At 40.8% G+C, this 27597-nt stretch overlaps 2 protein-coding genes across 2 annotated transcripts in view; one reads left to right on the top strand and one right to left on the bottom strand.

Annotated features, from left to right (window-relative positions):
* Positions 1 to 23243, bottom strand: part of fgd6 (FYVE, RhoGEF and PH domain containing 6) — a 135154-nt gene extending 111911 nt beyond the window's left edge. The window contains exons 1-3 of the mRNA XM_080207140.1: positions 23002 to 23243; positions 14905 to 17320; positions 1797 to 1935 (exon numbers count right to left, since the gene is read on the bottom strand). Coding sequence (XP_080063266.1) covers positions 1797 to 1935; positions 14905 to 17320; positions 23002 to 23011 — 2565 coding nt within the window. The 5' untranslated portion in view covers positions 23012 to 23243. The remainder of the gene's footprint in view (positions 1 to 1796; positions 1936 to 14904; positions 17321 to 23001) is intronic.
* A 329-nt stretch (positions 23244 to 23572) lies between these two features.
* Positions 23573 to 27597, top strand: part of vezt (vezatin, adherens junctions transmembrane protein) — a 91050-nt gene continuing 87025 nt past the window's right edge. The window contains exon 1 of the mRNA XM_080207139.1: positions 23573 to 23650. Within this exon, the coding sequence (XP_080063265.1) occupies positions 23609 to 23650 (42 nt within the window). The 5' untranslated portion in view covers positions 23573 to 23608. The remainder of the gene's footprint in view (positions 23651 to 27597) is intronic.

The following is a 27597-nucleotide window of genomic DNA, read 5'->3' as shown; positions in this document are numbered from 1 at the left end:
AGGGACTAGTGGGTAAATATGTAGGGATATAGGGTCAGGGCCTGGGTGGGATTGTGGTTGGTGCAGACTCGATGGGCCAAATGACCTCTTTCTGTACTGGAGGGTTTCTATGAAAAAGGGATATTGATAGATTGGATGAATAGACAAAACTGTGGCAGATGGATTTCAATGTAATCAAGTGTGAGGCTCTCTGTTTTGGGCCGACCAGATGGTATGATGCTAAATACAGTTGATGACCAAAGAGACTCGGGAGGTGGGGGGCGGGGGCGGTGGTTTTCAGGTGCTTAGATCTTTAAAATGCCAAAACAGATGCAGAAAATCATGAAGCTGGCTAATGGAATGCTGACCTTTATATATGGACTGGAGTACAAGAATGCAGCAGCTAAGTTGCAGGTTTTCAAAACCCTAGTTAGACCCAAATTGGAGTACTGAGAGCATATCTGGACACTACACTTTAGGAAGGATACATTAACTTTGGAGGAGTATAATATAGGCTTACAAGAAAGATACCTAGACTTCGTGGGTTAATTTGAGGAGAAAACATACAAATTAGGCCTGTTTTCTCCAGAATTTAGAAGGTTAAGTGGTGATCTGGTCAAGACACGGTATAAAGATAAAATTATTTACACTGGTCGGAGATTCTAGAGTAAGAAGTCTCACAACACCAAACTGGTTGGACTCTAACCTGGTGTTGTGAGACTTGTTACTGTGTTTACCCCAGTCCAACGCCAGCATCTCTACATCAGAGATTCTAGAACCAGGGAGCATATTCAAAAAATTAGTTATAAAGTTTATTAATCACAAGTAAGGCTTACTGCAATGAAGTTACTGTGAAATTCCTCTAGTTGTTACACTCCGGCACCTGTTTGGATCAATGCACCTAACCAGCATGTCTTTCAGACATGGGAGGAAACCGGAGCACCAGGAGGAAACCCATGCAGGAGAACGTGCAAACTCCACACAAGCAGTGACTCAAGCCGGAAATCCAATCCAGGTCCCAGGCACTGTGAGGCAGCAGTGCTAACCACTGTGCTGCCGGTGCCAGACCAGACCATTCAGGAAAGATGTTAGGAAAATATAAAATTCTCATAGTCTCAACACCCTCATCTCCGATATCAGCCTCGTGAACCTCCTCTGCACTCCCTCCAACGCCAATATATCCTTCCGCAAGTGTGGCGACCAAAACTGCACACAGTACTCCAGCTGTGGCCTCACCAGTGCCCTGTACAGTTGCAGCAAGACCTCGCTGCTTTTATATTCTACCTCCCTCGCTAAAAAAGCCAGCATCCCATTCGTCTTCTTGATCACCTGCTGCACCTGCAGACGGTTTTTGCGACTCATGCACAAGGACCCCCAGGTCCCTCTGCACTGTAGCATGCTGCAGCTTTTCGCCCTTTAAATATTAATCCCTCCTACTATTATTTCTGCTAAAGTGGATAACCTCACACTTGCTAAGATTGTACTCCATCTGCCTGGTCCTCGCCCACTCGCTCAGCCTATCCAAATCCCTCTGCAGACTTTCCACACCTTCCGCACAATTTGCTTTTCCACTCATCTTTGTGTCATCAGCAAATTGTCACCCTACACTCAGCCCCCTCCTCCAGATCACCTATATAAATGGTAAATAGCTGAGGCCCCAGCACCGATCCCTGCGGCACTCCACTAGTCACCAAATGCCGATCAGAACAGCTGTGTGGTATAATGATCTCTATTGTCCGTTAACGTCACAGAAGATCTACTAGAATCAGATTAAATAAATTCCTGTTTTAAGAAACAAACTGAATATAACAAGATACCTGTTTCTCATCTTGCTGATCCAGTTCTCCTTTACTTGTATCCGAACTTGTATCTTCCTCATCAGAGCTAAAAATGATTTCTTCTTCATCTGAGTTGATGTCCACTTCTGAAGAATGGTTATCCTGATCCTGTGCAGGGCTACAAACAGAGCAAGGTAGAGTCTTATTACTTCAACTGATATTGAACATCAAAATTATTTATGGCTGGGTGGGTGGAGGCTTATTTTGAACCCATCAAAAAAGATGGTAGTGGGAGTAATGAAACCTTTAAAAACTTTCTTGGCAGCTATAGCACAAGCCAAAAGCAATGCTAGCTTATTATGTTGTCGTCATAACTTCAAAAAAAAGACTCCATAGTGCATAGTGATTTTCTTCCCCCTCCTCCACTTTTCATGTGCTTATATTGGAAACATAAAAGTAAATGCATCATTAAAATTTTGTAACAGTTGAGATCAAGTAGGTTAAGTTCATTTCAGTCAAGAGTGGTCAGATATCAACTAGAAGAGGTTAAATAAAGTCATACAATCCATACTCCCTTGTTTAACATGTCAATCTCAATTTGAATGCTATCTCAGCAGGAAAAGTAGCAATGATATACGTATATAGTTCATTAAATGTTTTATACAACACAAACAAACGTTATGTATCAGGGATAAGTTGCAAATGCTGGCCTTGCAGTTATGCTCAGATTCCATAAAAAAAATAAAGAATATGCAAAGCATAGAATACCCTATTCAAACCAGTTACAAATGATTGCAGTCGGATTGGGTGTGCTCTGATGGGTATCAGCAATTTATGTAGTGTAATTGCTGACTAGCAATAGATATGACTATGCCAACAGCATGTGCATGCGTGCCACAAAACAGATCAATGTAATTCAAGGATATGTTTACTTAAGTCTCTATCACCATTCAATAACCAAGAAAGCACAAAAATGCATTTGTGTCACTTGTCTTACGTCTGAACAGTTGACCAATAAATGCACAAGATGACTCAGATTCACTTGTAAATTACATGTGAATGGATATTGAGATGTCATACCCAATTATCAAGTCTCATCAAGTTTAGTTATTTTGAATAGATTTTGTACATGAAGGAAAACAGTGATTTTTTTTCCCTGTTATTTGCCATTATTTGTGCTCATTTTCTATTTCTCAATAAAACTAATGTAGATATTAAAGTCTGAGGTATACATATGTTACAGTATTAGATGATTGTCAGAGGTATGGAGAAAAATGATGCAACTTGTAATGTGTTTGGTGGACTTATTAGTACAAAAGAATTTATTAAACTTGAGCATCCCTTTTTAATTATCTTGCATGTTAGAACATAGAACATAACAGCGCAGAACAGGCCCTTTGGCCCACGATGTTGCGCCGACCAGTTAAAAAACAATGACCCTCTAACCTAAACCAAACCCTTACCATCCATAAACCTATCCACGGATCTCTTAAACGCCCCCAAACTAGGCGCATTTACAACTGCAGCAGGCAGGGCATTCCAATCCCTCACCACCCTCTGGGTAAAGAACCTACCCCTGACATCCGTCCTATAACTACCACCCCTTAATTTAAAGCTATGCCCCCTCGTGCTAGCTTTCTCCATCCGAGGAAAAAGGCTATCACTGTCCACCCTATCCAAACCTCTAATCATCTTATATGTTTCAATAAGGTCCCCTCGTAGCCGCCTTCTTTCTAACGAAAACAACCTCAAATCCCTCAGTCTCTCCTCATAGGACCTCCCCTCCATACCAGGCAACATCCTGGTAAACCTCCTCTGCACCCTCTCCAAAGCCTCCACATCCTTCCTATAATGTGGGGACCAGAACTGTACACAATACTCCAAGTGCGGCCGCACCAGAGTTTTGTACAGTTGCAACATGACGCTGCGGCTCCTAAATTCAATCCCCCTACCAATAAACGCCAAGACACCGTATGCCTTCCTAACAACCCTATCTACTTGATTCCCAACTTTCAGGGGTCTATGTACACATACACCTAAATCCCTCTGTTCATCCACACTATTCAGAGTCCTACCGTTAGCCCTATACTCTACACATCCGTTATTCCTGCCAAAGTGAATTACCTCTCACTTTTCCGCATTAAACTCCATCCTCCACCTCTTGGCCCAGCTCTGTAACTTGCCCAAGTCTCCCTGTAGACTAAGACACCCTTCCTCACTATCTACCACACCTCCGACTTTGGTGTCATCAGCAAATTTACTAATCCACCCAACTATACCCTCATCCAGATCATTTATAAAAATTACAAACAGCAGTGGCCCCAAAACAGATCCCTGAGGCACACCACTTGTAACTGAACTCCATGTCGAATACTTACATCAACCACCACCCTCTGTCTCCTATCCGCCAGCCAATTCCTTATCCAATTTCCTAGATCACCCTCAATCCCTTGTTGGCTCCAAACAAATGATACAATTGACTGGAATTAGTCGCAGCAGTATTTCCAATCAAAGAAAACATGGCACTGACAAGTAACAATAGTGGATTTTGGTATGGATAAGTGGATATATAAAATGATCTTTACATGTTTTTGTTTAGTCTTTCATGGAATGCAGGAAGGCAAGCCAACATTTCAAGTCTGGATGACTGTCACAGCACTCTGACAAATGACAAGGGGGTGTTGGTTAAAATGGTCATTGTCCGGCACTTGTTTGGCACAAACGTTACTTGCCACTTGGCAGTCTAAGATGAAACATTATCCAGGTTATGCTGTATATGGAAATGAACTGTATCACTATAGGAAGATGATGAACATTCTGCAATCATCAGCGAACAACCCCACTTCTGACCTTATGATGGAGGGAAGATCATTGATGAAGCATTTGAAAACTTTGGGCCTAGAACACTACCTCACTGTAGTGATGGTCAAGAACAGAGATAGTTGACCTCCAATAACGACAACCATCTTCCTTTGTGTGCAATATGATTCCAGCCAGTACAGCATTTCCCCCACAATTCCCATTGACACTGGTTTTGCTCAGGCTCGTTGCAACACTCAGTCAAATGCTGCCTTGACGTCCAGGGCAGTCACTCCATCTCACTTCTGAGATTCAGCTCTTTTGTCCATGTTTAAACCAAGACTGTAATGATGTCAGAAGCTGAGAGACCCTTACAGAACCCAAACTGAGATGTAGTGAGTAGGTAATTGCTTTAAGTGCTGCTTGACAGAACTGTCATCAACTCTTTCCATCACTTTGCTGATGAATGTGTTGTTGACAGTGCTATCAAGAGTAGACTGATGGGTGTAACTGATTGGATTGAATTTGTCCTGTATTTTGTGGGGAGAACATATCTAGACAATTCAGTGAATATGATTACACAAGACTAGTTTTGGTTTTGTGGGGCAGCTCTCCCAATTTTGGTATCGTTCCCAGATATTGCTGAGACTTTGCAATATGCGTGTGCCATTATAACTTTTGCCACCTAGGCCGATCTGCCTGGTTCTATTCCATGGTTTGCTAGGTCATTTCAGACAGTGATTATGAGTTAACCATATTCCTGTGGGTCTGCACTCAGACTGACCAGATGAGATAAGGATGGTAGATTTCCTTTTCTAAAAATTAATGATAGGTTTTTACAACAATTGATAATGGTTTCATCCACTACTATGGCCAGCTTACAATGCCAGATTGTTTGTTAATGAACTGGTTTTATTATTTAATTGAATTTAAATTCCATCAGATGCCTTAGTGGGATTAGACCCAAAGGCCCCAGTTAAATTAATCTTGGCATCTGGATTACTAGTCTAGCAACATAACCATTGTGTTCTTGTCGCCCGGAAAAAGAGTGCCTACAAGTTTTACATTCTGCATCCAGAATTTGAGTTTCTGTGCATAATGTTTATCTGTTATTCAACAACTGAGGAAAGCAAAAATAGCTCAATTTATGTTTAGCCTTCTCATCCTGCGTTATTAATAACAGATATCCTATTCCATCAACTATACCGCCACTGATAAACAGGAAATTTACTTAGACCTCCTTCTGCAGTTTATCTGAAGTAGAAAGCTTTTCATACTATTAATACCATTACTATGAAAATAGTTATGAAGGATTCTTGACCATTAAATGTGTAGAGCAAAGGAATTCCAGACTAAACAAAATTAAAAAGATGTGCTTTGTTTTTTTTTTAACAACTACACTAAGGCCTCACTATGTAAATATATTGGAATGATAGAACAAACATGCCAATTCAGATTTTTATAAACCTGGATCCTATCATCGATGCACAGTCTGGCTATTATTTCAATAGATCCTGTGAAATGGTGCTATCTGGCCATCCTGATTAAGTTAAACACTATTGTCAGACATCTGTCAAAAAATGTTTTGGTTTGATATGCAACTATGCCTTAACTTCAAACTGCAAATTCACAGATCCAGAGAGTAAATCAGTTTTATCTGTCTGATTTAAGCCAATGGTGAGAACTTTTCTTCCAACCTCTGACTGGAATATCCACAAAGATTATAAATAATTCATGGTTCAAATTCCCTTTTCATCTTGACAACATAATTCAAAGACATGGAGTCCATTTGCACCATCAAAACTGAGCACCCTTTCCCGATCATCTATCAACCCCTCCACTGTGTTGAATACTGTCCGAATACTTACCAACAAGCAGTCTTGGTTGAGCCATAATTTCCTCCATTAAACATTGGAAAAAGAGTGCCATTGTATTTGGTCCCCACCACAAATTTTGTACCTTCTCAAATCTCACTCTATTCCCAGAGACTGAGTCAGACTTGGATGTGGAACTTCTGAAATCCACTTACCATAGGTGAGAGTGGCTGCCCATGACATCAAAGTACTTTTTGACTGTCCATGACATCAAGGAGCTGTGGCAAAACTGAAGTCAATGGGAGTTAGGTGAAAACACTTTTTTGGTTAGATATACTACTGGGCATTTAAGAAATTTATTTTTTGAATTATGTTCTCTGCAGTTTGCAAGCAGCTTTGTCTTTTTTCATTGTTGCCAACTTGTCTGCCTGTATGTCTTTTTATTGCTGCTTAACTAGTTTAAGTGAGGTTTTGTTTATTTTTAATCTGGGCCTAATGTGTTGTCCTGGAGTTTTATGAGTTTACGGCCCTTTTGATTTGTTAAGGGGGAAAAAATAATTGACAGGTCAGGTGACAAGAGTTCTTTTCGTGTCAGTTTTTTGGCTGCTGTTTTAGAAGCTGTTTGGAGAGCAGACAGGAAGCAAATTTTCTTGCTTCTCCGCATAGAGTTAAAGTTCTGCTGTGAGTGGTTTGCTAGCTAGTAACTATACGGGCAAGAATTGCTTCTGTCTCTTGCAGTTGTTTGCTGGCTAAAAGCTAGACGCCAGCTTTATCTCAAGGGCTGCTGGAAGTTACAAGGCTGGGAAGTCAGAGTTTCAATTCTCTAACCAAAGGACTAAGTTCCAAAATTACATGAGGATTTTTATTTTCTGTGCAAATCCTGTACGAGCTGTATGTTCGTAAGGAGTTTTGTTGTACTGGAACAGTGCATTTCGTTGTTAAGGTTCATACACAACATTGCAACTGTTTTTTGTTCTTGTTTATAATTGGTAAAAGTTATTGCTAATTTTCTTTCAATGTGTTAACTGCATTCTTAAATAAACTAAACACTAATGGGTCATTTGAATCGTACCGGAACAAAAATAGATCATGCTTACCTTAGACAAGTTCAAAATGCAAAACTTATGGTCTAGGCTGACTTCATAAAATAATTTGGAGTTTCTGACCTGGATTACAACAAAAGGAATATGATCGGAGGTCGATCATCTCAACTACATAACATCACTGCAGGGGCTGAATAAGGTAGTGTCTTAACCCAACTGTCTTCAGCTGCTTCATCAATGACCTTCCTTTCATTATAAGGTTAGGACTTCACTTACAACTGCACAATACTCATCACCAATTGCAACTCCTCAGATAATGAAGCTGTCCATGCCCAGCAAGACCTGGACAATATCCAGGCTTGGGTTGACAAGTGCTAAGTAACATTCACACCACATAAGTGCCAGATGATGACAAGTTCCAACAAGAGAATCAAACCATTTCCCCTTGACATTCAATGACATTACCATTACTAAATCCCATACTATCAACATCATGGGGAGTGGGGGTTACCACTGATCAGAAACTGAACTAGCCATAGAAATACTATGGTCAGCAGATCAAAGGCTAAGAATCCTGTGCTGAGTAACTCCCTAAAACCTATCCATCATCTCTGAAAGGTACAAATTGGAATATATTGGAATGCTTTCCACTTGCCTGGATGAGTGCAGCTCCAACAACACTAAAGAAGCTCAGCAGCATCCAGGACAAAAGCAGCCCGCTTTTTTTCTATCTCTTTCAAAAATATTTAATCCCTCCACCACTGATAAACAATGGCAGCTGTGTACACCATCTACTATACGTGCTGCAGGAACTCACCAAGCTGCCTTAGCCAGCACTTTCCAAACACACGACCACTAACATCTAGAAGGCCTAGAACAGTGGATACCTGGGAACACCAATACCTGGAGATTCCGCTCCATGTCACTCACCATCCTGACTTGTAAACATATTGCCGTTCTTTCACTATCCTCCACCACCACCCCTCCTCCCCCAGCCCGAGCACAAGCACTGTAGGTGTACTTATACTTCAAGGACTGCAGTGGTTCAAGACGGCAGTTCACCATTGCCTTCTTGAGTGACAACTTGGGAGGGACAATAAATGTTGACCCACTTGCGATGCCACATCCCATAAATTAATATTTAAAAAAAAACTGAATCTATGTTCTCCTGAATTCTCAAACTTTGCTTTCCAGAATTTTCAGCTCATCCAAAATACTGCTGTGTCTCCTCTAAGAGTACATCTTTCAGCCCGCCAAGCCAGCTCCGTTTTTCTGTATGATCGTGGCAGATCCTCTATCTAAAACTGCACTCCCACATTCTCCCCATACTCCTTGATGCCTTTAGTGTCCAGAAATCTGTATCCTTAAATATATTTTGTGACTTAGCCCCCATAGCCTTCTACGACGGAGAATACTACAGGCTCACCACCCCCTGAGTAAAGAGGTTTCTCCTCATCACAGTCTCAAATGGCTTACCCCATCTCCTGGAACTGTGATCTCTTGATCTGGACACCCCAGCCAGAGGAAACAACATTCCTGCATCGGGTCTGTCCAGCTCTGACAGAATTTTATGTGTTTCAATTAGATTCCCTCTCATCCTTCTAAACTCCATTGAATACAGACTCCTCTTATGAGGATTTTGCCATCCCAGGAATCAGTCTGGTAAAACTTTGCTGAGCTTGCCTGACGCCGAGTACATCTTTTTCGAGGTATCTTTTAGGGGCAACATGGTACACAGCAATTAGCATGGCTGCCTTGGCACGACTCAGGTTCAATTCCAGCCTTGGGTGACCGTGTACACATTTTCCCTGTAAATTTGTGAATTCCCTCTGGGTGCTCTGGTTTCCTCCCACAGTCCAAAAATGTGTAAATTAGATTAGCCATGGTAAATGCGTGGGGTTACAGGGATTTGGCAGGTGGTACGTGTTTGTAAAAACATTCAGCTCTGAACCGGTAGCTAGTGCGTAGTCATCGGCAAACACAAAATTACATCCTTGAAAACCTTGGTCTTCGCTTAGAGTCATCTCAATGAGCGAATTCTGTCCACATGACATCAAATTTTGATGCTAGATCGTCAGCATCAAGGGAGTGAGTCATAAGACTCCCCATTACCAAGGACAAACAAGCATGCAAAATTATTAAACCATTATGCTGAATTTCTCAGAGGAAGTGAGTTTTTCCAAAGGTCCTCACAATTGACTGTATCAAAGAGCTTGGTCAGGTCATTTAGAGGTGTGATGTAGAGTTCCACATTTTGTCCTTGGTTTTTCTTCCAGACCAATCTCACTGCAAACACCATATCAGTTGTTTCTTGACCTTTTTGGGAATATCACATTCAGGGAATACAGTCTCAAGCCACTTAGGAATGAAATCATGAGGAATTTCTCTCCTATTTAGTGGGAAATGAATCTTTATAATTCTTTACCCAAGGACTGTGGGAGCTCAATCTTTGAGCATAAGCAAGACAGAGATCGAATTTGGGCTTGGCACAGAAAAATGGCATTGAGATACATGATCAGTCATGATCTGGTTGAAAGGTGAAATGGGCTTGAAGTGCCGAATAGCCTACTCCTGCTCCTATTTCCTATGTTCCAATGAACCAATTTTGATGCTTACAAGGGGCAGGGCCACAGGCCTCTAGAGCAGTGGAGTACACTGCACCCCTACAGGTCACCCAGTCATCTTTGATGCAGTAAATGTCCATTTTCATTGTCCGCTGGTGACTCTCCAGATTTCTTTTTGCTACTTGCTTGAACCAAGACGGTGAAACACTTTAGACCTTTATGCCCTGGGAGCGTCTAGGGGGTTGGATTTTGATGTTTAGTTTTTAAATGATGAGACATTAGATACTCAAGTAGCCAGTGCTGCACATGGCTTTCATTACATGCTCATCTTGCCACTTCCCTTTCACTGGTGGTGACAGTCAATTAGATGCCAATGCATAGAACAGGGATGCATCCAAGATATCTTGTTGCGATTAGAAAGGTGGAAAAAACCGTTAGTGATTAAGAGCTCATGCACAGCACATCTTCAGCAACAGGAGACCATTGTTGTTGCAACTGTCAACCCTGCTTCCTTTGCGTTCCCATAGCTGATGATCAATATTTCTTGCATTGAAGTGACCAAACTTTGGCATAGTAGCAATCACAAGTAGATCGACAGTGTACAACACAAATGTGCTGGCAATTAGGTTAAGTCAACTGAAAATATGAAAACTCATTATGACATTCTTCACTTTGTTCTAATATTGATGCTAGATATTATTCAACTTATCTTAAAATTTGACTTTCAACACTTAAATGTAAATACACATTTTCATTGCACATTTTCTTTATTCCTTTATCAAGATCCAATCTAATTGAAGACCCAGAATCCTACAAAAAAATCAAAAATGGCTTGCAGTGTACAAAATACACATTTTATTTCATACATCATTTGTCTAAGATATAGCTCTTTCGGCTGAAAGCTATAAAGGTAAATTGATGAAAAATGTGATAAACTACCAAATGTATTTGCAAATCACAAAATTAAAACAAATCATTTCAACAAATAAACAAGGCTCATCAATTGCATTGAACTTTAAGGAAATTATACAGTTTTGTTTTGGCAGCAACAACCAAGTGTCATTAAAGCGGTTAAATTGTTGCAGCATTATTTTAGTTTGTTATCTAATTCCATTTTCCTTGCCTTATCATGATACTGATTCAAATAATTAATCAGTGTTAAAAGATGTATGCATTCCAAGAATCACTTCAACAAATAAACAAGGCTAACCATTGGTCTCATACTTGCTAATAATAAATTTATGAGCAATGTATTACTTGAAATGGAGTAACCAAGTTACTGGTGAACATGGGAGTTATAGAACCTTTAACTGGCGTACAGGGACAGATGGATGGTACCTTCAATAATGCAATGTTCTCTTAGAATTGGACTGAATGGTTATCTTAGGCTGGGTTTCATGCATAACAGTTTTTATAAATAGCAATGAAATAAATGGCTGTTTATTTTTAAATGGTATTGGTTACTTTATGGTCGCTGGGTGGAATTAATGAAAATATTCAAATAAACTGGTAAAAGTATATTGTGACGTTCATGCATTATTAAACATTAGGAAACATGAACATTCAAGCATTTTGTGACTCCAATAGAAGGCAATGGTCTTAAAAATAATTTTGCATTTTGACTTATCTTAAGTGAAAATCATTTAGCTCAAAGCGATAATAATACCAATTAGATAATATGAAAGCACATAAAAATATTTCAAAGAACTTCAAAACATTTAATTTACTCTGACTTGTGGCAACTTGTTATATAGGTAAACACAGCAGCTAGATAATTCCTGCAATGCAGCTTTCTTTTCTTACCTAAGTTAATAGCTTACACAATACATGAGGTCCTAAATTACTGTCTGAACTCTTTTGAAGCAGAAGTTGAAGTGTTAACATTGAGGCAAGCTAACATCCAAGCCTGAATGCACAAAAATTCTTTTCAGAAAAACTTCATAAAGTTATAAAATAAACAAAACTGAAGGAGACCAGTGAATTATGTTTGTGGCAGATTGTTAAACAACCTAAATAGTCTGACTCCCTTTCTCTTTCTACATTGCCCAGAAATAGTTTTCCATTTCAAGTATACATTCAATTTCAGAGTGAACTTCAGGGAGTTTTGCCAGGAGCCCACAGACAAACAAAATCTTTTGCATGATGCTCCTCACAACCATCTCCTCCCAAACATCCCAATGTCTGCCATCCTAAAATTAAATGCCTTCTGTCACATTCTCCTCAGAGCTGTCACGTCCATGTATTTTTGGGGGCGACAATTCACGAAGAGAAGAAATGTTACTGACATTGAGTTACAGCTACTCACAAAGCTAGATTTCAAGGCACTCTTACACACAGATCCACATTGAAATGTGCTTCCTTCACTATGGTCATGTATCTAACAACTGATGTTACTGCCACAAACTGGTACTGAATCAGACTAACACTGATCAAAACAGAGTGATGAAACTGAATGGAATTATTTTTCACAAGTTTGTTCCATATTATTTACAGTGAATACTATAGAATTGAGTCACGATTCACATTGTATTGTGCTTGGAAAATCATTTGCAATCTTCAGCCAGAAGTGCAAGAGTGCATGATCCATCCTGGCTTCCTCTGGAGGATCCAGTATCACAGATGCCAGTCATCAGCCAATTTGATTCACTCCACATGATACTAAGAAATGGCTGAAGGCACTGGATACTGCAAACCTTCCACATTCTAGCAATAGTACTGAGTCCGAAAGACATGCTGGTTAGGTTAATTGACCATCCTAAATTCTCCTTCAGTATGCAGTATATTGTCATAATTACCTTCAGTGTGGCAACTGGGGGGAAGTTCACAGTAATTTCATTGCAGTGTTAATGTAAACCTACTTGTGACACTAATAAATAAATTTAAACTGAAGACGTGCTCCAGAGCTAGCTGTGTCTTTAACCAAGCTGCTCCAATAGATACAACACTAGCACTTATCTGGCAAAATAGAAACACAGATATATCTTGTACACGAAAAGCAGGACAACTCCAACCTGGTCAATTACTACCCCATCAGTCGACTCTCGATCAGCAAAGTGATAGGAAGTGGTATGCACAGATGCTCTCAAGCAGCACTAACTTATTCACTAATGCTCAGTTTGCGTTCTGCCAGGGCCATTCAGCTCCTAACCCCATTGTAACCTTAGTACAAACATGAAAAGAGCTGAGCTCCAGAGGTTAGGTGACTGCCCTTCACATCAAGGCTGCATTTGACCGAGTGTGGCATTAAGAATCCCAAGAAAACTGGAATCAACGAGAATCAGTGGAAAACTCTCCACTGATTGGAGTTGTACCTTGCACAAAGATTGTGTCTGTTGGAGGCCAATTATTTCAGTCTCAGAACATCATTGAAGGTCAGAAGTGGAGGTGTTGGCTGATGACCACAATGTTCAGCATTAGATACCTCCACTCCGTACCCATATGCTGAAAGACCTGGACGACATACAGGCCTTGAGCTGTTAAGTGGCAATTAACATTTACATCATACAAGTGCCAGGCAATGACGATTAACACACGAGAATTCAACCATTTTCGCTGAATTTCCTATTATCAGCATCCTGGAGGTTACCATTGACCAGAAATTGAACTGAACCTGCCAGATAAATACTGTGCCAAAAGAGAAGGCCATATGTTGGAAATTCCATGGAGACTAACTCACTTTTTGACTTCCCAAAGATTGCCTATCTGCACAAGTCAGGAGTATGAAGGCATATTCTCTAATTGCCTGGATGAGTCCTGCTCCAATACTTGAGAAACTCAACGCCATTCAGGACAAAGCAGTTTGCTTCACTGGCACCCCATCCACAACCTTCAACATTCACTCCCTCTACCACTGACACTCAGGCTGCAGTGTGCACTATGAGATACACTGAAGCAGTTTCCCAAGACGACTTCAACAGCACCTTCCAAAATCACAATCTCAACCACCTAGAAAGACAAGGATTGTATATGCATGGGAACACTAGCACCTGCAAATTTCCTTTCAAACCACACACCAACCTGACTTGGAAATATATCACCATTCTACACTGTTGCTGGGTCAAAATCCCGGAACACCCACTCTAACAGCATTGTGCGGACTGCAGTGGTTCAAGAAGACAGCTCACCACCACGTTCAAGGACAATTAGGAATGGGCAATACAGGCTGGTCTAGCCAGCAACTTCCACATCCTGTGAGTACAGCAGAGCAGCTCCATTTATATTGCTGTTACCTGCCTTTTGTTTATGGTGAAATTTGTGTGAAATGTAACATTCTGAGGATTGACATTGGGAGTCAGAATGGGTTCAAGATTATCTCAAGATTACAAAGGTTTCTAATTGCATATATAAGTGTAGTAAAGATTCAATCTGTGAATTGCTTAAAATGTGTTCACTTTAAAGCAATGCACAGACTGAAGTTTTTCGATTTCATTTACACCTACAATTAAAAACCAGTGTAATCAAGAGTTTAGTCTACAAGACACATTATCAGTTTGCTTTAAGACAGCAACGATGGAAAGGCCTTGTTATTTGGTTCAACAGTTATCTTTTATAAACAAATTCATTATCAATTAAGTGTTATTCCACTCAGTCACACTGCAAACGGATTAAATATGCTGAAATTCTGATCATGAACAATCAAGTTTAGGATAATCAGGAGCAAAATATTCCAAATGCTGGAAATTCTCCACCAGTCTGACAGCATCGGAGAGTAAGAAATTGAGTAACTGTTTCAGGTCTGCTCATCAGAATTTTGATGAAAGATCACAGACATCAAACATTAACTTTTTTTCCCTCTACTGATGAAAAGCCGCAGCTAAACCTGTGAAGTAATTGCAGTGTTTTCCACATTTAAGATAATCAGATTCTTCCTTCCTTATAACTATTCAGTTTGTACATGCCTATAGTGTACCAGTATTGTCATAATTACCTGATGCATTGATTCTTGTGCGTGGCTCTATATTTTCGATAGCAGTTCGACACTGCATATGGCTGTATCTCGTATATAGTAGAGTCACAGTCTTCAACACTGGAAGAACTTCTCCAATCAAAATTGACACTGATATTTTCATATTTAGGAGAGAGAGACTGTACTTCAATCAGTTGTGTTTTAGAGTTCTGTGGATATTTTTTATGCATGTCAATATGAGATTCCAGTTCAGTTGAAAGGTTGTTTGGAAAATCGGAGGAGTTTTTGACCATATGGCCTTTTTTTGCACTTTGGCAGTAGGAATCTGCAGAATGTGCTTTCACAGGTTTATTCTTTTGATCACCCACCGACTCCAAAATGCAGTGATTATGATCTCTAGTCTCAACAGATTGAAGTCCATCTGGTGCACTGTCTAGTGAATAGCTGCCTTTTGGTAAAACTTTCTGAAAATCAGTTTTAATTTTAGCAGAGAGTTTTATACCAAGAATCCTCTTAAATGAGTTTTTCTTTGAAGGCTCTTTTGGTGATCTTTCCAACTTTTCAGAATCAGCAGATGACAAGGATTTAGCTCTTGGCTTTGTAATAATAGCTTCATTATTTTGTGAAGTACTCGTTACTGTCACAGTGCTGGGACTCCCCAGAAAAGGCAAAATAGGATGTGGCAGTTTCCATACAGGTTTCTCACTCAGATGAATTGCTGTGTGTTCATTACTATTAGTTTCTCTGCTGCATAAACTGGCATGTTCATGTTCGGATTCATTTTCCACTGAATCATTTGCACCCTTATTGCCTGCTGACAAATCTTTCTTAACTTTAACAGATGCAGGCAGGCTATGACGCTGTGGCTTTTCTGGAACAGGCTTTGGAGAAATGTCCGACTTAGTGGGCATTTCTTCACTGCTAGTTACTCTTTCAAAATCTGAACGAGTCTCACTGTTTAATACAGGCACTTTGGAAGCATATGACAAACTGAGGTACTTGGGCAAACTCATAGAGAGAGAACTACTTCTAATAAAACTGCCCTTGTTGTCTGCTGGCAATGTTCTGTTACCACTTTCCAAATGTTTCTTTATCTGTTCTATTTTACTTCTACTTTGTAAGTCTGAAGTGATTTTGACTTTGGACTCTGCATCCAGAATTGGTTTTTTGGAGAATAAAACACTTTGATCACTTTCATCTTTCACCTGACTTGGCTCAATAATATTATCTTTTAAGCATGTATTGTTCATCTCGTCAGTCTGATGTGAATTTTCACTGTTATACTTACAGACATCACCAGAATCTACAGAACCAAATGACTTCTTGAAGTCTATAGTTCCACCTGGAGCCTTAAAGTGAGAATCACTGCATATCACATTAGGATCCACAGCATCTTCCACACTGTTGTCTATACAGTTTTGTCTGATGAGACCAATTAAGCGTGCTTTCTTTGGCTTTGGCATAGGCATAGGAGCTGGTTTGCTGCAAGGCACTGAAGTGGATGTTGAAGTAGTAATTAAAGAGTTAGTATCTTCTATGATCAATTTCTCCTTTTCTTCAAGTGTAAATGAAACTGTTGGCTGATTGTTAGACATCCTCTCTTTGTGATCAATAGCAGGAGAATGGCAAATTTTCTCATCTCTCGTCACTTTTTCTGATTGATCAGCAGCATTTTTAACCTCATTCTCTTTTTTCTCACCAACACATAGCTCTTCTGCATTTATTTTACAATTTCTTATATATTGGAAGGTTGAGTCAGAATTCAACAGCTCACTTTGCCCACTGTTGCTACTGTGCAATTTGGTCTCTGCATTACAATGTATATCTTTCTGTTTTGGAAGATAATTGTTTGGTGATACAACCTGAGTTAATACATCTTTAAATTTCTGCTCTGGGAAACCAGTTTTGCTAATTATCTGGTACCTGTTAAAAGTTTTGCCACACTGAGTTTCTGGCTTGTGCTGTATCCTTGAGGAATAATTTGTTTGGTCACGTTTCTTGTTTTTCTCCAAAGCGTCCAGTTTGGATAAATGGTCAACAACAATGTGTGTTTTATATGTATTTTCACCATTTAAGAATTTATACTCATATCCAGTTTTACACGAGCAGTTTGATTTAATGTAACGATGAGCAAATTCACAGCCTCTCTTTTGCATTCCGTCACCAACATCTTGGCAAGCTGAACACTTCACATTTTCACTCAACCTTTGCTCAATTTCCTCTGAGAATTTATTCTTTCGTAGTGGCGTTGGCTTTACTTCAGCCACTGGTGTAATTTTTGACAATATTGGTTTTGGTGCTAATGCTGGTTTTAGTCCTTTTTGTGTTGATAATGGTTCTGATATAATGATGTCAGGTTTTGGTGCAACTGGAGGAGGAGGTGGCTTCTTTCCCAAAACGAATCGGGGTTTAGGGGCCACTGGTGGCTTCTTAATTTCTACAGGAAAGAGACACACGTTAAAAATGTATTTCTATAGCTTAGATCAGACAAAAATTGGCAACATATGGCCTTTTAAATTACCATATTTTTAAACAAAAATGTAACACATGGATTAAGTTACAGTACTGAGATAATTAAACTTGGAATATAATGTTGTAACATTGTCCACTGCGTTTAAGTGCCAAAGACTGAGAACTGATGCAAGCCAACGGCCAATGACAGCTCAAGTGGCCAACTTGTAAGAGGAGGAGGAAAGTAAATGCAAACAGACAAAAGAGACAAGCTGAGGATAAAATAAACACCAAGACAGGATGAGGGCAGAACAATGAAACAGATCAAGGAAGTCAGAGGCAGAGTGACTGGAATAGAGGGAAAGCACAATGGCATACAGACAAGAGAAAATAAATGACTAGACATGGGAACAAAGGTGTACATAAATCATAGCACGCAGGCACGTGGATAAGGGCAAGATCAGGAGTGTGATAGGAAGGAGGTAGAAAGAGGACATATATAAGGTGGTGAAAAGAACATATTGTTTTCATGGATTTATTAACCACAAGCATGAAGACAAATAATATTATGGTTGAGTTCTGTAAATCACTGTTAGGCCTTAGTTGGAGAATCACAGACAATTCTAGGCATCACAGTATCAGGAAAGATACAAGAGCCTTAGTGTATGGATGAGGCTTACTAGAATGTTATCAAGGATAAGGAATTTCAGATCTGAGATGTTTGAAATTAGGTCGTTTACCTTACAGAGGTAACTGCCATTAAGGTTTTCCATGTGATGAGCGATTTTGATAGAGTAGGAAAAAAACTGATGATTGAGTCAATAACAAGATTTCACAGAAATAAAATCATTGGCAAAAGATTCAGACAGCAGTTAAGGAGAAATGCTTTCACTTAGCAAGCTCTCAGGATCTGGAAGGCTCAACATGAAAAAACTGATGGAAGCTGATTCTATAAATTAAAGAGAGTTGGAGAGGCAGGTGAAGATCAGAAACTTAAAGGGTTGTAGCCAGAACAAAACGAAGGAGCCAAATGTCTTACTTTTATTTTAGATATGTACAAACAGGGGTTGTGGGGTAGCAGATAAACTTGAGTGAGCAAACAAATCAAATGCACAGGTGTCAGACAAGACAATTGTGCAGTCAGCGAAGACATATACATAAGGAATAATGATCAAGATGTGACTACTCAATGGCAGTGGATAAACTTCAGGAATTAAATCTTTGATTCTCAAAGCAGTTATGATCATGACATTTTTTGATCCACAATACCAACTATACAATTGTCAAAAGAAAAACTAGGCCAAATTATCATAAGAATTATAAACTTATATTTTATCGACTTTCAGCTGCTAATAAAAGTTCATGAATGTGGAGCATCAGCCACACTCAGGTAACAGTTCAAAAATGTAAACAAACATCACAAGAACTTACACAGCAGCAAAAACTATTCATTGTAGCAACAACTGCAGAAAAAGAAAGTAAGATTAACAAGTCTAGATGTTTCACAGATTCGTAGGTTTAAAAAAACCTAGGTTTTACAAGTGTGGTTGATTTTGAAATGAGCAACGACTGTAATACTAACCAATTGCAACCAAGTTGAAAACCAATTTCCCTAAAGAAAGAAAATATTGCCATCCAGGGTTTTACACTAAAACTTTAAACCCTAAATATTACATATATTTAAGTATATACATTTTTGCTGCATACAAAACAGAGCAAATTATCCTTGAACATTTAACTTACTGGCTGCACAGGGACCTGCAACTTCAAGGCAACATTCATCATGTATGCATAAACTTGAATGAGAAGACAAGTAAAGACCAGGTATTTCCCCACAAAGAGATAGCTCCAAACAATGAGTTACCTGGCCCACTCACTCACAGCCTCGTGACCAGCTAAAAGTTGATCCTGTACAATAATACTTTTCTCAAATGCAGGAGAAGGAATTTTTAAAAATTAACAGAATGACAGCTTACACATTATAGTTTTTGGAAAATTTAGAGTTATACACCTTAATCCAGCTTGTTATGCCAAAGCTAGTATACTTATATGTCCTTCACAATTTTATTAACTACCTATATTAAACAAAGAGCAAACAAGATTAGGATTGTAATAAAAAATATGTAAATACTGCAAATGAAATAAGAATCCATATTGAAATTGTGAAATAAGTCAGTCAACATTTCATGTTCTGACGAAAGGTCCCAACTCACCAATTAACACCTACTCAGTTCCTGTCTAATTGAGCATTTTCAGTATTTTCTGCTTTTATTTAAGGTTATACTTTTTAAACAAATTCATTCATAGGTCATGGGCATTGTTGGCTGGCCAGCATTTATTGCTCATCCTGAGCTGCCCTTGAGAAGGTGGTGTGAGCTGCCTTCTTGAATCTCTGCAGTCCATGTTCTGTGGGTTGACCCACAATGCCATTAGGAAGGGAATTCCAGGATTTTGACCCAGCGACTGTGAAGAAGTGGCTTCAAAGGGAATTTACAGGTGGTGGTGTTCCCATTTATTTGTTGCCCTTGTCCTTCGAGATGGAAGTGCTTGTGGGTTTGGAAGGTGCTGTCTAAGGATCTTTGGTGAATGATTGCAGTGCATCTTGTAGATAGTGTACACTGCTGCTACTGAGCATTTGTAGTGGAGGGATTGAATGTTTGTAGATGTGGTATCAATCATGCTTTGCACTGGGTGGTGTCAAGCTTCTTGAATGTTGCTGGGGTTGCACTCATCCAGACAAGTGGGGTGTATTCCATCACGCTCCTGACTTGTGCCTTGTTGACGGTGAGAGTCAAGAGATGAGTTACTTGCCGCAGTATTCCTAGCCTCTGACCTGCTCTTGTAGCCACTGTGTTTATGTGGGGTGTCCAGTTGAGTTTCTGGTCAATGGTAATCGCAAGGATGTTGACAGTGGGGGAATTCAGTGATGGTTACACCACTGAACGTCAAATGGTGGTGGTCAGAGTATCTCTTATTGGTGATGGTCATTGCCTGGCATTTGTGTGGCACGAATGTTCCTTGCCACTCGTCAGCCCAGGCCTGGATATTATCAAGACTTTGTTGCATTTGAACATGGACTGCTTCAGTAACTGAGGAGTCACAAATGGTGCTAAACATTGCACACTCAGCAAACGTCCCCACTTCTGACCTTGTGATGGAAGAAAGGTCATTGATGAAGCTGCTGAAGATTATTGGACTTAAGTCACTATCCCAATGGACTCCTGCAGATACATCTTGGAGCTGAGATGACTGACCTTCCATAACCACAATTATCATTCTGTGTACCAGGTATTGTTGGTATACCAATCATTGGTTAGGTCTCACCTCGATGATTGAGGAAATTGAAGACATAAAGAAGCTTTAAAAGAAATTGGCTGCTTCTTTTATAAAAACAAGTTAAATTTTAAGATTATAAAGATAATTGACAAAACTGATTCAAACTAATTGCTAAAAATTAAACATTATGAATTAACAGCAGATAGAGAACTGCTGCACCAAAAGGCAGCATACGTATTGTGAAATGTTACCAGGAACAGTCAGTCCTTGAAGCTAAAAAGCATGAACAGGTTCAAAGACCAATTTGGAGATAAATTATTCAGGGACATTGAGAGAGGTAAGCAAATGGATTTAATTATTTGGTTCCTAGAAAGCCATATTATTTAACTCTTCACACAAGTCAAAAGAAATATTGTTTCTCAAGCATGGACAAAAAAAAAACTCTTTGTAACTTTTGTACCTTTAATGTCAAATAATTTTTGTTTAAATTATTGGTGTATTTGGTTTCTGCTGCTTCCCTTGGGGGACATAGGCTCCTCACTGGGTAATGATTCCAGGGTTGCTGGTCACTGGGAATTTTTCACAGTAACTTCATTGCAGTGTTAACATAAGCTTATGTGTGACACTAATAAATAAACTTTAAAAAAAGCTTTCACCTTGCCCAGGTGATCATTCTTCACACATGGTGAACTATGAGCTGAACAGGACCAATCCTGTCCATACAGGAATTATTAGATAGAAATCAGAAGATTCAACTCCAGGTAGTTTTCCATTCCGTTACCAAGTAGTGCAAAACTGTTACAGTCCACCCACTAACCCAGACGGATCAGTGAGTAATCAAAGAACAGAAACAAAAAATGAAACCCTTCTAGTCTTCCTGGCATGACTTACTAAATTAATCAAGATGCTGAAAGAATTTCATGTTTAGCCAATATATAACAAGGACACAGACTTAATCATCCCACCCTCAACAGCGCTTCTCAGTCTAAAAGTATGATTAAAAAAGTTGGAATTTTTAACATGAATCTTTTTCAGTAATTCAAGATACTCAATTCAAAACTTTATTTGTTCAAATGTTTCAGAGCTTTCAGAAATTTGAGATTAAGGATTGCTCCTCAGAGAAGACAAAGATCCTTTGAATACTAAAGAATGGTTTTCAGTGTCAGCTGCAACCAGGCATTAAACCTGGTGGTCACAGCAATAGGAAGGAGGCATCTGAAGTTTGACGATTAATAGACAATTACAAGTGCCACACGTTTGGTCCCCAAAAACCTACTACTCCTTTAGTACAGTCATTTAAAAATCACACGATTTTCCAAACAATACAGTTTTTCAACAGTTTCAAAATACAAACCAGATGCCACACAGAAACAAAAGGAACAAAGCAATTCAAAGCCAAAGGAAATAAGACTTCTGAGTTACAAAATCCTGGATATGGAAACCCTCCCGTTAAGTACATATTGCCATTTTCAATACATCTCGTCATTCTTATCAGTTTTCTTTAAATTACTAATCTCAAGAATTGCACCAAACATTGATAAAACTTTTCCCGTTAACTCAGAGCATGCTATACATTGGTTATACGAGTAGCAAAATTAAAGATAACCCTTAATTTGCATTGATTTCTCCAAGAAAACTTTCCCAGAACTTCTGACCAGCGATAAGTACAAAGTTATTTTCCTTACATAATCCAGTCCCAGTTGTTTTCCTCACGTAATCCCGTCAATAAACGTAAACTGGAATCGAGAATGCACATAAATGACACTGACACAAAAAGGAATCGGTGCAGTTGATGTTGGTAGGAATTGACTGCACTTGCCTGCCGAAGCTCTTGAAAGACAAACTTGGACAGAGCTGACGGCCTCAAAAGCAGACAGATGGGAAATGATGTGGTCAATGGGAAAAATGCAAATCAGTCATCCGTTACACCTCCTTACATCCCAAGGGGAAATATCTGCTGGACAAATTCGTGTTTTAAAGAGATCGAATGAACCGTCAACATTAGAAGTTTGCAAAAAAAAACAGGGAAGAAACTTCAATAGATCTTGGCAAAGAAATTCTGAGTTAAGTATTTGCCCGGGGGGGGGGGGGGAGGGGGTATGCGGAGTTGGACAGTTTCCTTCAACAAAACATAGATTTTTATCACTTTACGAAACAACTCTCAATATGAAAAACACGAGTAGTTTGGGATTAGGCTCGATGTCGTGTGTTGGATGAGTGGTCGGTGGGGGCTCTGAGAAAACCTGACCCACCAGCTTCAGGACTTGAAGACACCGAGACCCGGGAGCAGCAAAAAAAATCACTGCAGCCTCACTCCGCTTGTGAGGGACTCGGCTGCAAAACCGAACCGAACCCGAACCGGTGTAAAGTTGGCGGAACTCACTCACTCACCTGCGCTCATACTGTGTAGGGGGAAAGGACGCCGTACACTCTGCTAGCGCTCCATCCCCGGCTCTGCGGACCACCACAAACACCTCACGGCACCAGACAGTTGGAAGGACCGGGGGAAGGGGGCTACTGGTGCTATCGGACTGTTGTAGTTAATAAAGTTTATAGATCATGTGGAGGTGTTTTTTTTTCCTCTCCTTCCCCCGTGAAACACTTCACGCTCACTCTCCTCCAACGCCGTCCCGTCCGGCTCGAGCCGCGGCTCTGCTCGCTCGCGCGCCAGCGCACGCCCCCTGCAGCCCAACCGCCAACTCCGGCAGGGCGCGTGCGCGCGATCCTCCTGACGGTGGCCCGGCCGTTGGGCAAAGGCCGAGAATTGCGCATGCGTTTCCGCCTCCCCCCACCCGCTCCACCTTCAAAGACCTGGCCCCGAAGATTCACGGGATGGCTGTAGTCCATTCGGCTCCCCTCTTTCCGCTCCGTCGTCAGGATTCACTCCCTGAGTCGGACTACAACTCCCACCGTCCTCAGGGTTCACTCCCTGAGCCGGACTACAACTCCCACCGTCCCCAGCGCGGCCCCGCTGCCGGCAGAGCGCCCGCTCACTTCAATGGCGGATGGTGAAGAGTTTGATGAGGAGCTGGTGTTGGAGGTGAGTGTTTCCACCCTAGTTATGGGAGTAGAGAAGCGGTATATTAGTCAAATGGGTTGCAGAGGAACAGGGACAGAGCCTTTGAAGTACGGAGGGCTCTGCGGGTTCTGGTACACGAATCTCAAAAAGTATTTAGGTACAGCGTGAGGAAGGCAAATGGAACGTTATTTATTGTAAGGGGAATGTAATATAAAAGTAGGGATGTTTTACTACACGATGTTGATGTGAGCACATCTGGAGTATTGAGTACAATTTTCGTTTCTTTAGAAAATATATAATTGCATTAGAAGCTTCACAGTTGATTCCTGGAATGAAAGAGTTTTTTTAATGGGCAAACGTTGGACGTGCTGGATCTACATCCAATGGAATTTAGAAAAATGAGAGGCAAACTTATTGAAACATATAAGACTCTGAGGTGTCTTGACAGAGTGTTTGCTGAGAGGATGTCTCCTGAGGAATCTAAACCCAGGGAACACAGTTTAAAAATAAGAGGTCTCCTGGAGGCCAGTTTTTGTGGTCATGAATCTGTGAGACACACTTTCTCCAAAGTGTGGGAGAGACAGGGTCATTCAATATCTTAAAGACAGAGGTAGATACATTCCTGACTAACAAGAGAACGGAAGTGCTCAGGGGTTGCCCAGATAGTGGCACTGACGCCACAAACTGATCAGCGGCGATCTTATTGAATGGTGCAGCAGGCTTGAGGCACCTAATGGTGGACTCCTGCTCATAATTTGTATGTTCACATGTACCTTTTTTTATCTTTTGCTTTATCGTCCTAATGATAGTTATTAATTCAAGCTCTAGGGCTACTGTACAGTATCATATCCTGCTCTATTAGTCATTTAACTTACAAAATGACAAGTTTGATTCATCTGATCTGTCAACTTGTTTAGTCTAATGATTATTTTATTTACTGTAATGTGTATCAAAATGAATGAATTTGTAATTTCAACTGATAATCTGAAGAGTTCAGTTACATTCAATGTCATGAATATTGTTGAATTCTTGTCAGCCAAACATAACTCGGTAAGGATATTAAAATCAGATTTTATGCCCATTTTAAAGCACAGGACCTTTTCACTTCTTATTTTTAAAAACATTTTTTAAATTCATTGTGAGACATGAGTGTCACTGGCTAGCCAGCATTTATTGCCCATCCCTGGTTGCCCTTGAGAAGGTAGTGGTGAACTGCTTTCTTGAAACACTGCAGTTCACATGTTGTGGGTTGACCCGTAATGCCGTTAAAGAAGGAATTCCAGGATTTTAACACTCTGGCTGCAAAGGAATGACTAGGGGAATTTCACAGTAACTTCATTTCCGTATTAATGTAAGCCTACTTGTGATAAGTAGGCTTATCACAAGTAGGCTTACATAAGTAGGCCTACACTAATAAATAAACTAAAAAAATTTGAGATATGCAAGACACCAGAGTTCGAGGAACTCCAAGAACTAAGAAGGTTGGAATTGGCGAATGTGGACTGGGGGAGCGCGTTGGAAGGTAGGTCTGCTGAGGAGCAGTGGAGGATCTTTAAGGAGATCTTTCTTGGTGCTCAGCAGAAATTTATTCCGATGGTCAAAAAGGACAGTAGGAGGAGAGGTAATAAGCCGTGGATAACGAAGGAGGTGAAGGAAAGTGTTAAATTAAAAGTGGAGGAATTTAGAGTAGCTAAGAGCAGTGGGCGAGAAGAGGATTGGGAAAGGTTTAAATGTCAACAAAGATTGACAAAGAAGTTGATAAAGGAGGGTAGGAGAAGCTATGAAGCTGGGCTAGCACTTAATATAAAAAAGGATAGCAAGAGTTTTTATAAATATATAAAAAGGAAGAGGCTGGCTAGGGTGAACGTTGGTCCTTTAGAGGATGAGAAAGGGGACCTAGTGGTAGGGGATGGGGAAATGGCTAAGGTCTTGAATAACTTTTTTGTTTCTGTCTTCACGGAGGAGGACGTGAATAATTTGCTGGGTGTTAGCGATGGAAAGGTGGTAGGACTGGAGGGTCTTAATGACATTACTGTTGCTAGAGAGGTGGTGCTCGACAGACTGGAGGGGCTGATTGTGGACAAGTCGCCAGGACCGGATGGAATGCATCCGAGGGTTCTGAAAGAAATGGCGGAGGTTATAGTGGATGCCTTGGTGGTTATTTTCCAGACGTCGCTGGATTCCGGGGAAGTGCCGGAAGATTGGAAAACGGCTAATGTTACGCCGTTGTTTAAGAAGGGTGCCAGGCAAAAGGCGGGGAATTATAGGCCGGTTAATTTAACGTCTGTGGTAGGTAAAATGTTAGAATCCGTCATTAAGGAGGAAATTGCGAGGCATCTTGAAGGGAATTGCTTGATAGGGCAGACGCAACACGGTTTCATTAAAGGGAAGTCGTGTCTGACAAATTTATTGGAGTTCTATGAGGATGTGTCTAGGGCAGTGGATAGAGGAGAGCCGGTGGATGTGGTCTTTCTGGATTTTCAGAAGGCGTTTGACAAGGTACCTCACAAGAGGTTATTGCAGAAGGTCAGGGGACATGGAGTTGGGGTAGGGTGTTAGCGTGGATAGAGGATTGGTTGTCAAATAGGAGGCAGAGAGTGGGGGTCAATGGGTGCTATTCGGATTGGCGGTTGGTGACTAGTGGGGTGCCCCAGGGGTCGGTGCTGGGGCCTCAGCTATTTACCATTTATATAGATGATCTGGAGGAGGGAACCGAGTGCAGGGTGTCGAAATTTGCTGATGACACCAAGATTGGGGGAAAGGCAAATTGTGCGGAGGGTGTGGAGAGTCTGCAGAAGGATCTAGATAGGCTGGGCGAATGGGCCAGGAAATGGCAAATGGAATTTAATGTTGGCAAGTGTGAGGTGGTCCACTTTGGTAGGAAGAATGGTAGGAAGGATTATTACTTACGTGGCGAAAAACTGCAGCAGGCGACGGTGCAGAGGGACCTCGGGGTCCTTGTGCATGAGTCGCAAAAACCCAGCCTGCAGGTGCAGCAGGTGGTCAGGAAGGCGAATGGGATGCTGGCCTTCATAGCGAGGGGGATTGAATATAAAAGTAGGGAGGTCTTGCTGCAGCTGTATAGGGCATTGGTGAGGCCGCAGCTGGAGTACTGTGTGCAGTTTTGGGCGCTGCACCTGCGCAAGGATATTTTGGCCCTGGAGGGAGTGCAGAGGAGGTTTACTAGGCTGATACCGGAGTTGAGGGGATTGAGCTATGAGGAGAGGCTGAATAAACTAGGCTTGTACTGGTTAGAGTTTAGAAGAATGAGGGGAGATCTCATTGAGACGTATAAGATGATGAATGGGATGGATAGGATAGAGGTGGAGAGACTCTTCCCGCTCAAAAAAGACAGTAGGACTAGGGGGCACAGCCTCAAGATAAAGGGGGGGCGGTTTAGAACGGAGTTGAGGAGGAACTTCTTCACTCAAAGGGTGGTGAATCTCTGGAATTCTCTGCCCGTTGAAGTGGTGGAGGCTGCCTCGCTAAATATTTTTAAGAAGCGGGTTGATGGGTTCTTGATAAGAGAGGGGATTAAGGGTTATGGGGAGAGGGCGGGAAAGTGGAACTGAGCCACGACAGATCAGCCATGATCTTATTGAATGGCGGGGCAGGCTCGAAGGGCTAGATGGCCTACTCCTGCTCCTATTTCTTATGTTCTTATGTTCTTAAGTTACAGTGATGGGAAGGGTGATACTATCTCGGCATTTGAAGAGCAGAATCAGAATTTTAAAATCGAGGAATTGCTGGAATAAGTGCCAATGCACTGTCAGCAAACAAAGGAGTGATGAGTGAATGGGACCTGGTGAGAATTAGGACAAAAGTACCAGAGTTTTTGCACAAGGAACAAAGAAAAGTACAGCACAGGAACAGACCTTTCCAACCTCCAAGCATGCAATCATGATGCTTGCCTATAAGTAAAACTGTATGCACTCATGGAGTCCATATCCTTCCAATCCCATCCTGTT

The sequence above is a fragment of the Carcharhinus amblyrhynchos genome, chromosome 19, assembly GCF_965287045.1.
Source record: "Carcharhinus amblyrhynchos chromosome 19, sCarAmb.v2.hapA, whole genome shotgun sequence".
NCBI lineage: Eukaryota > Metazoa > Chordata > Chondrichthyes > Carcharhiniformes > Carcharhinidae > Carcharhinus > Carcharhinus amblyrhynchos.
This window is presented reverse-complemented; position numbering and strand designations above follow the sequence as displayed.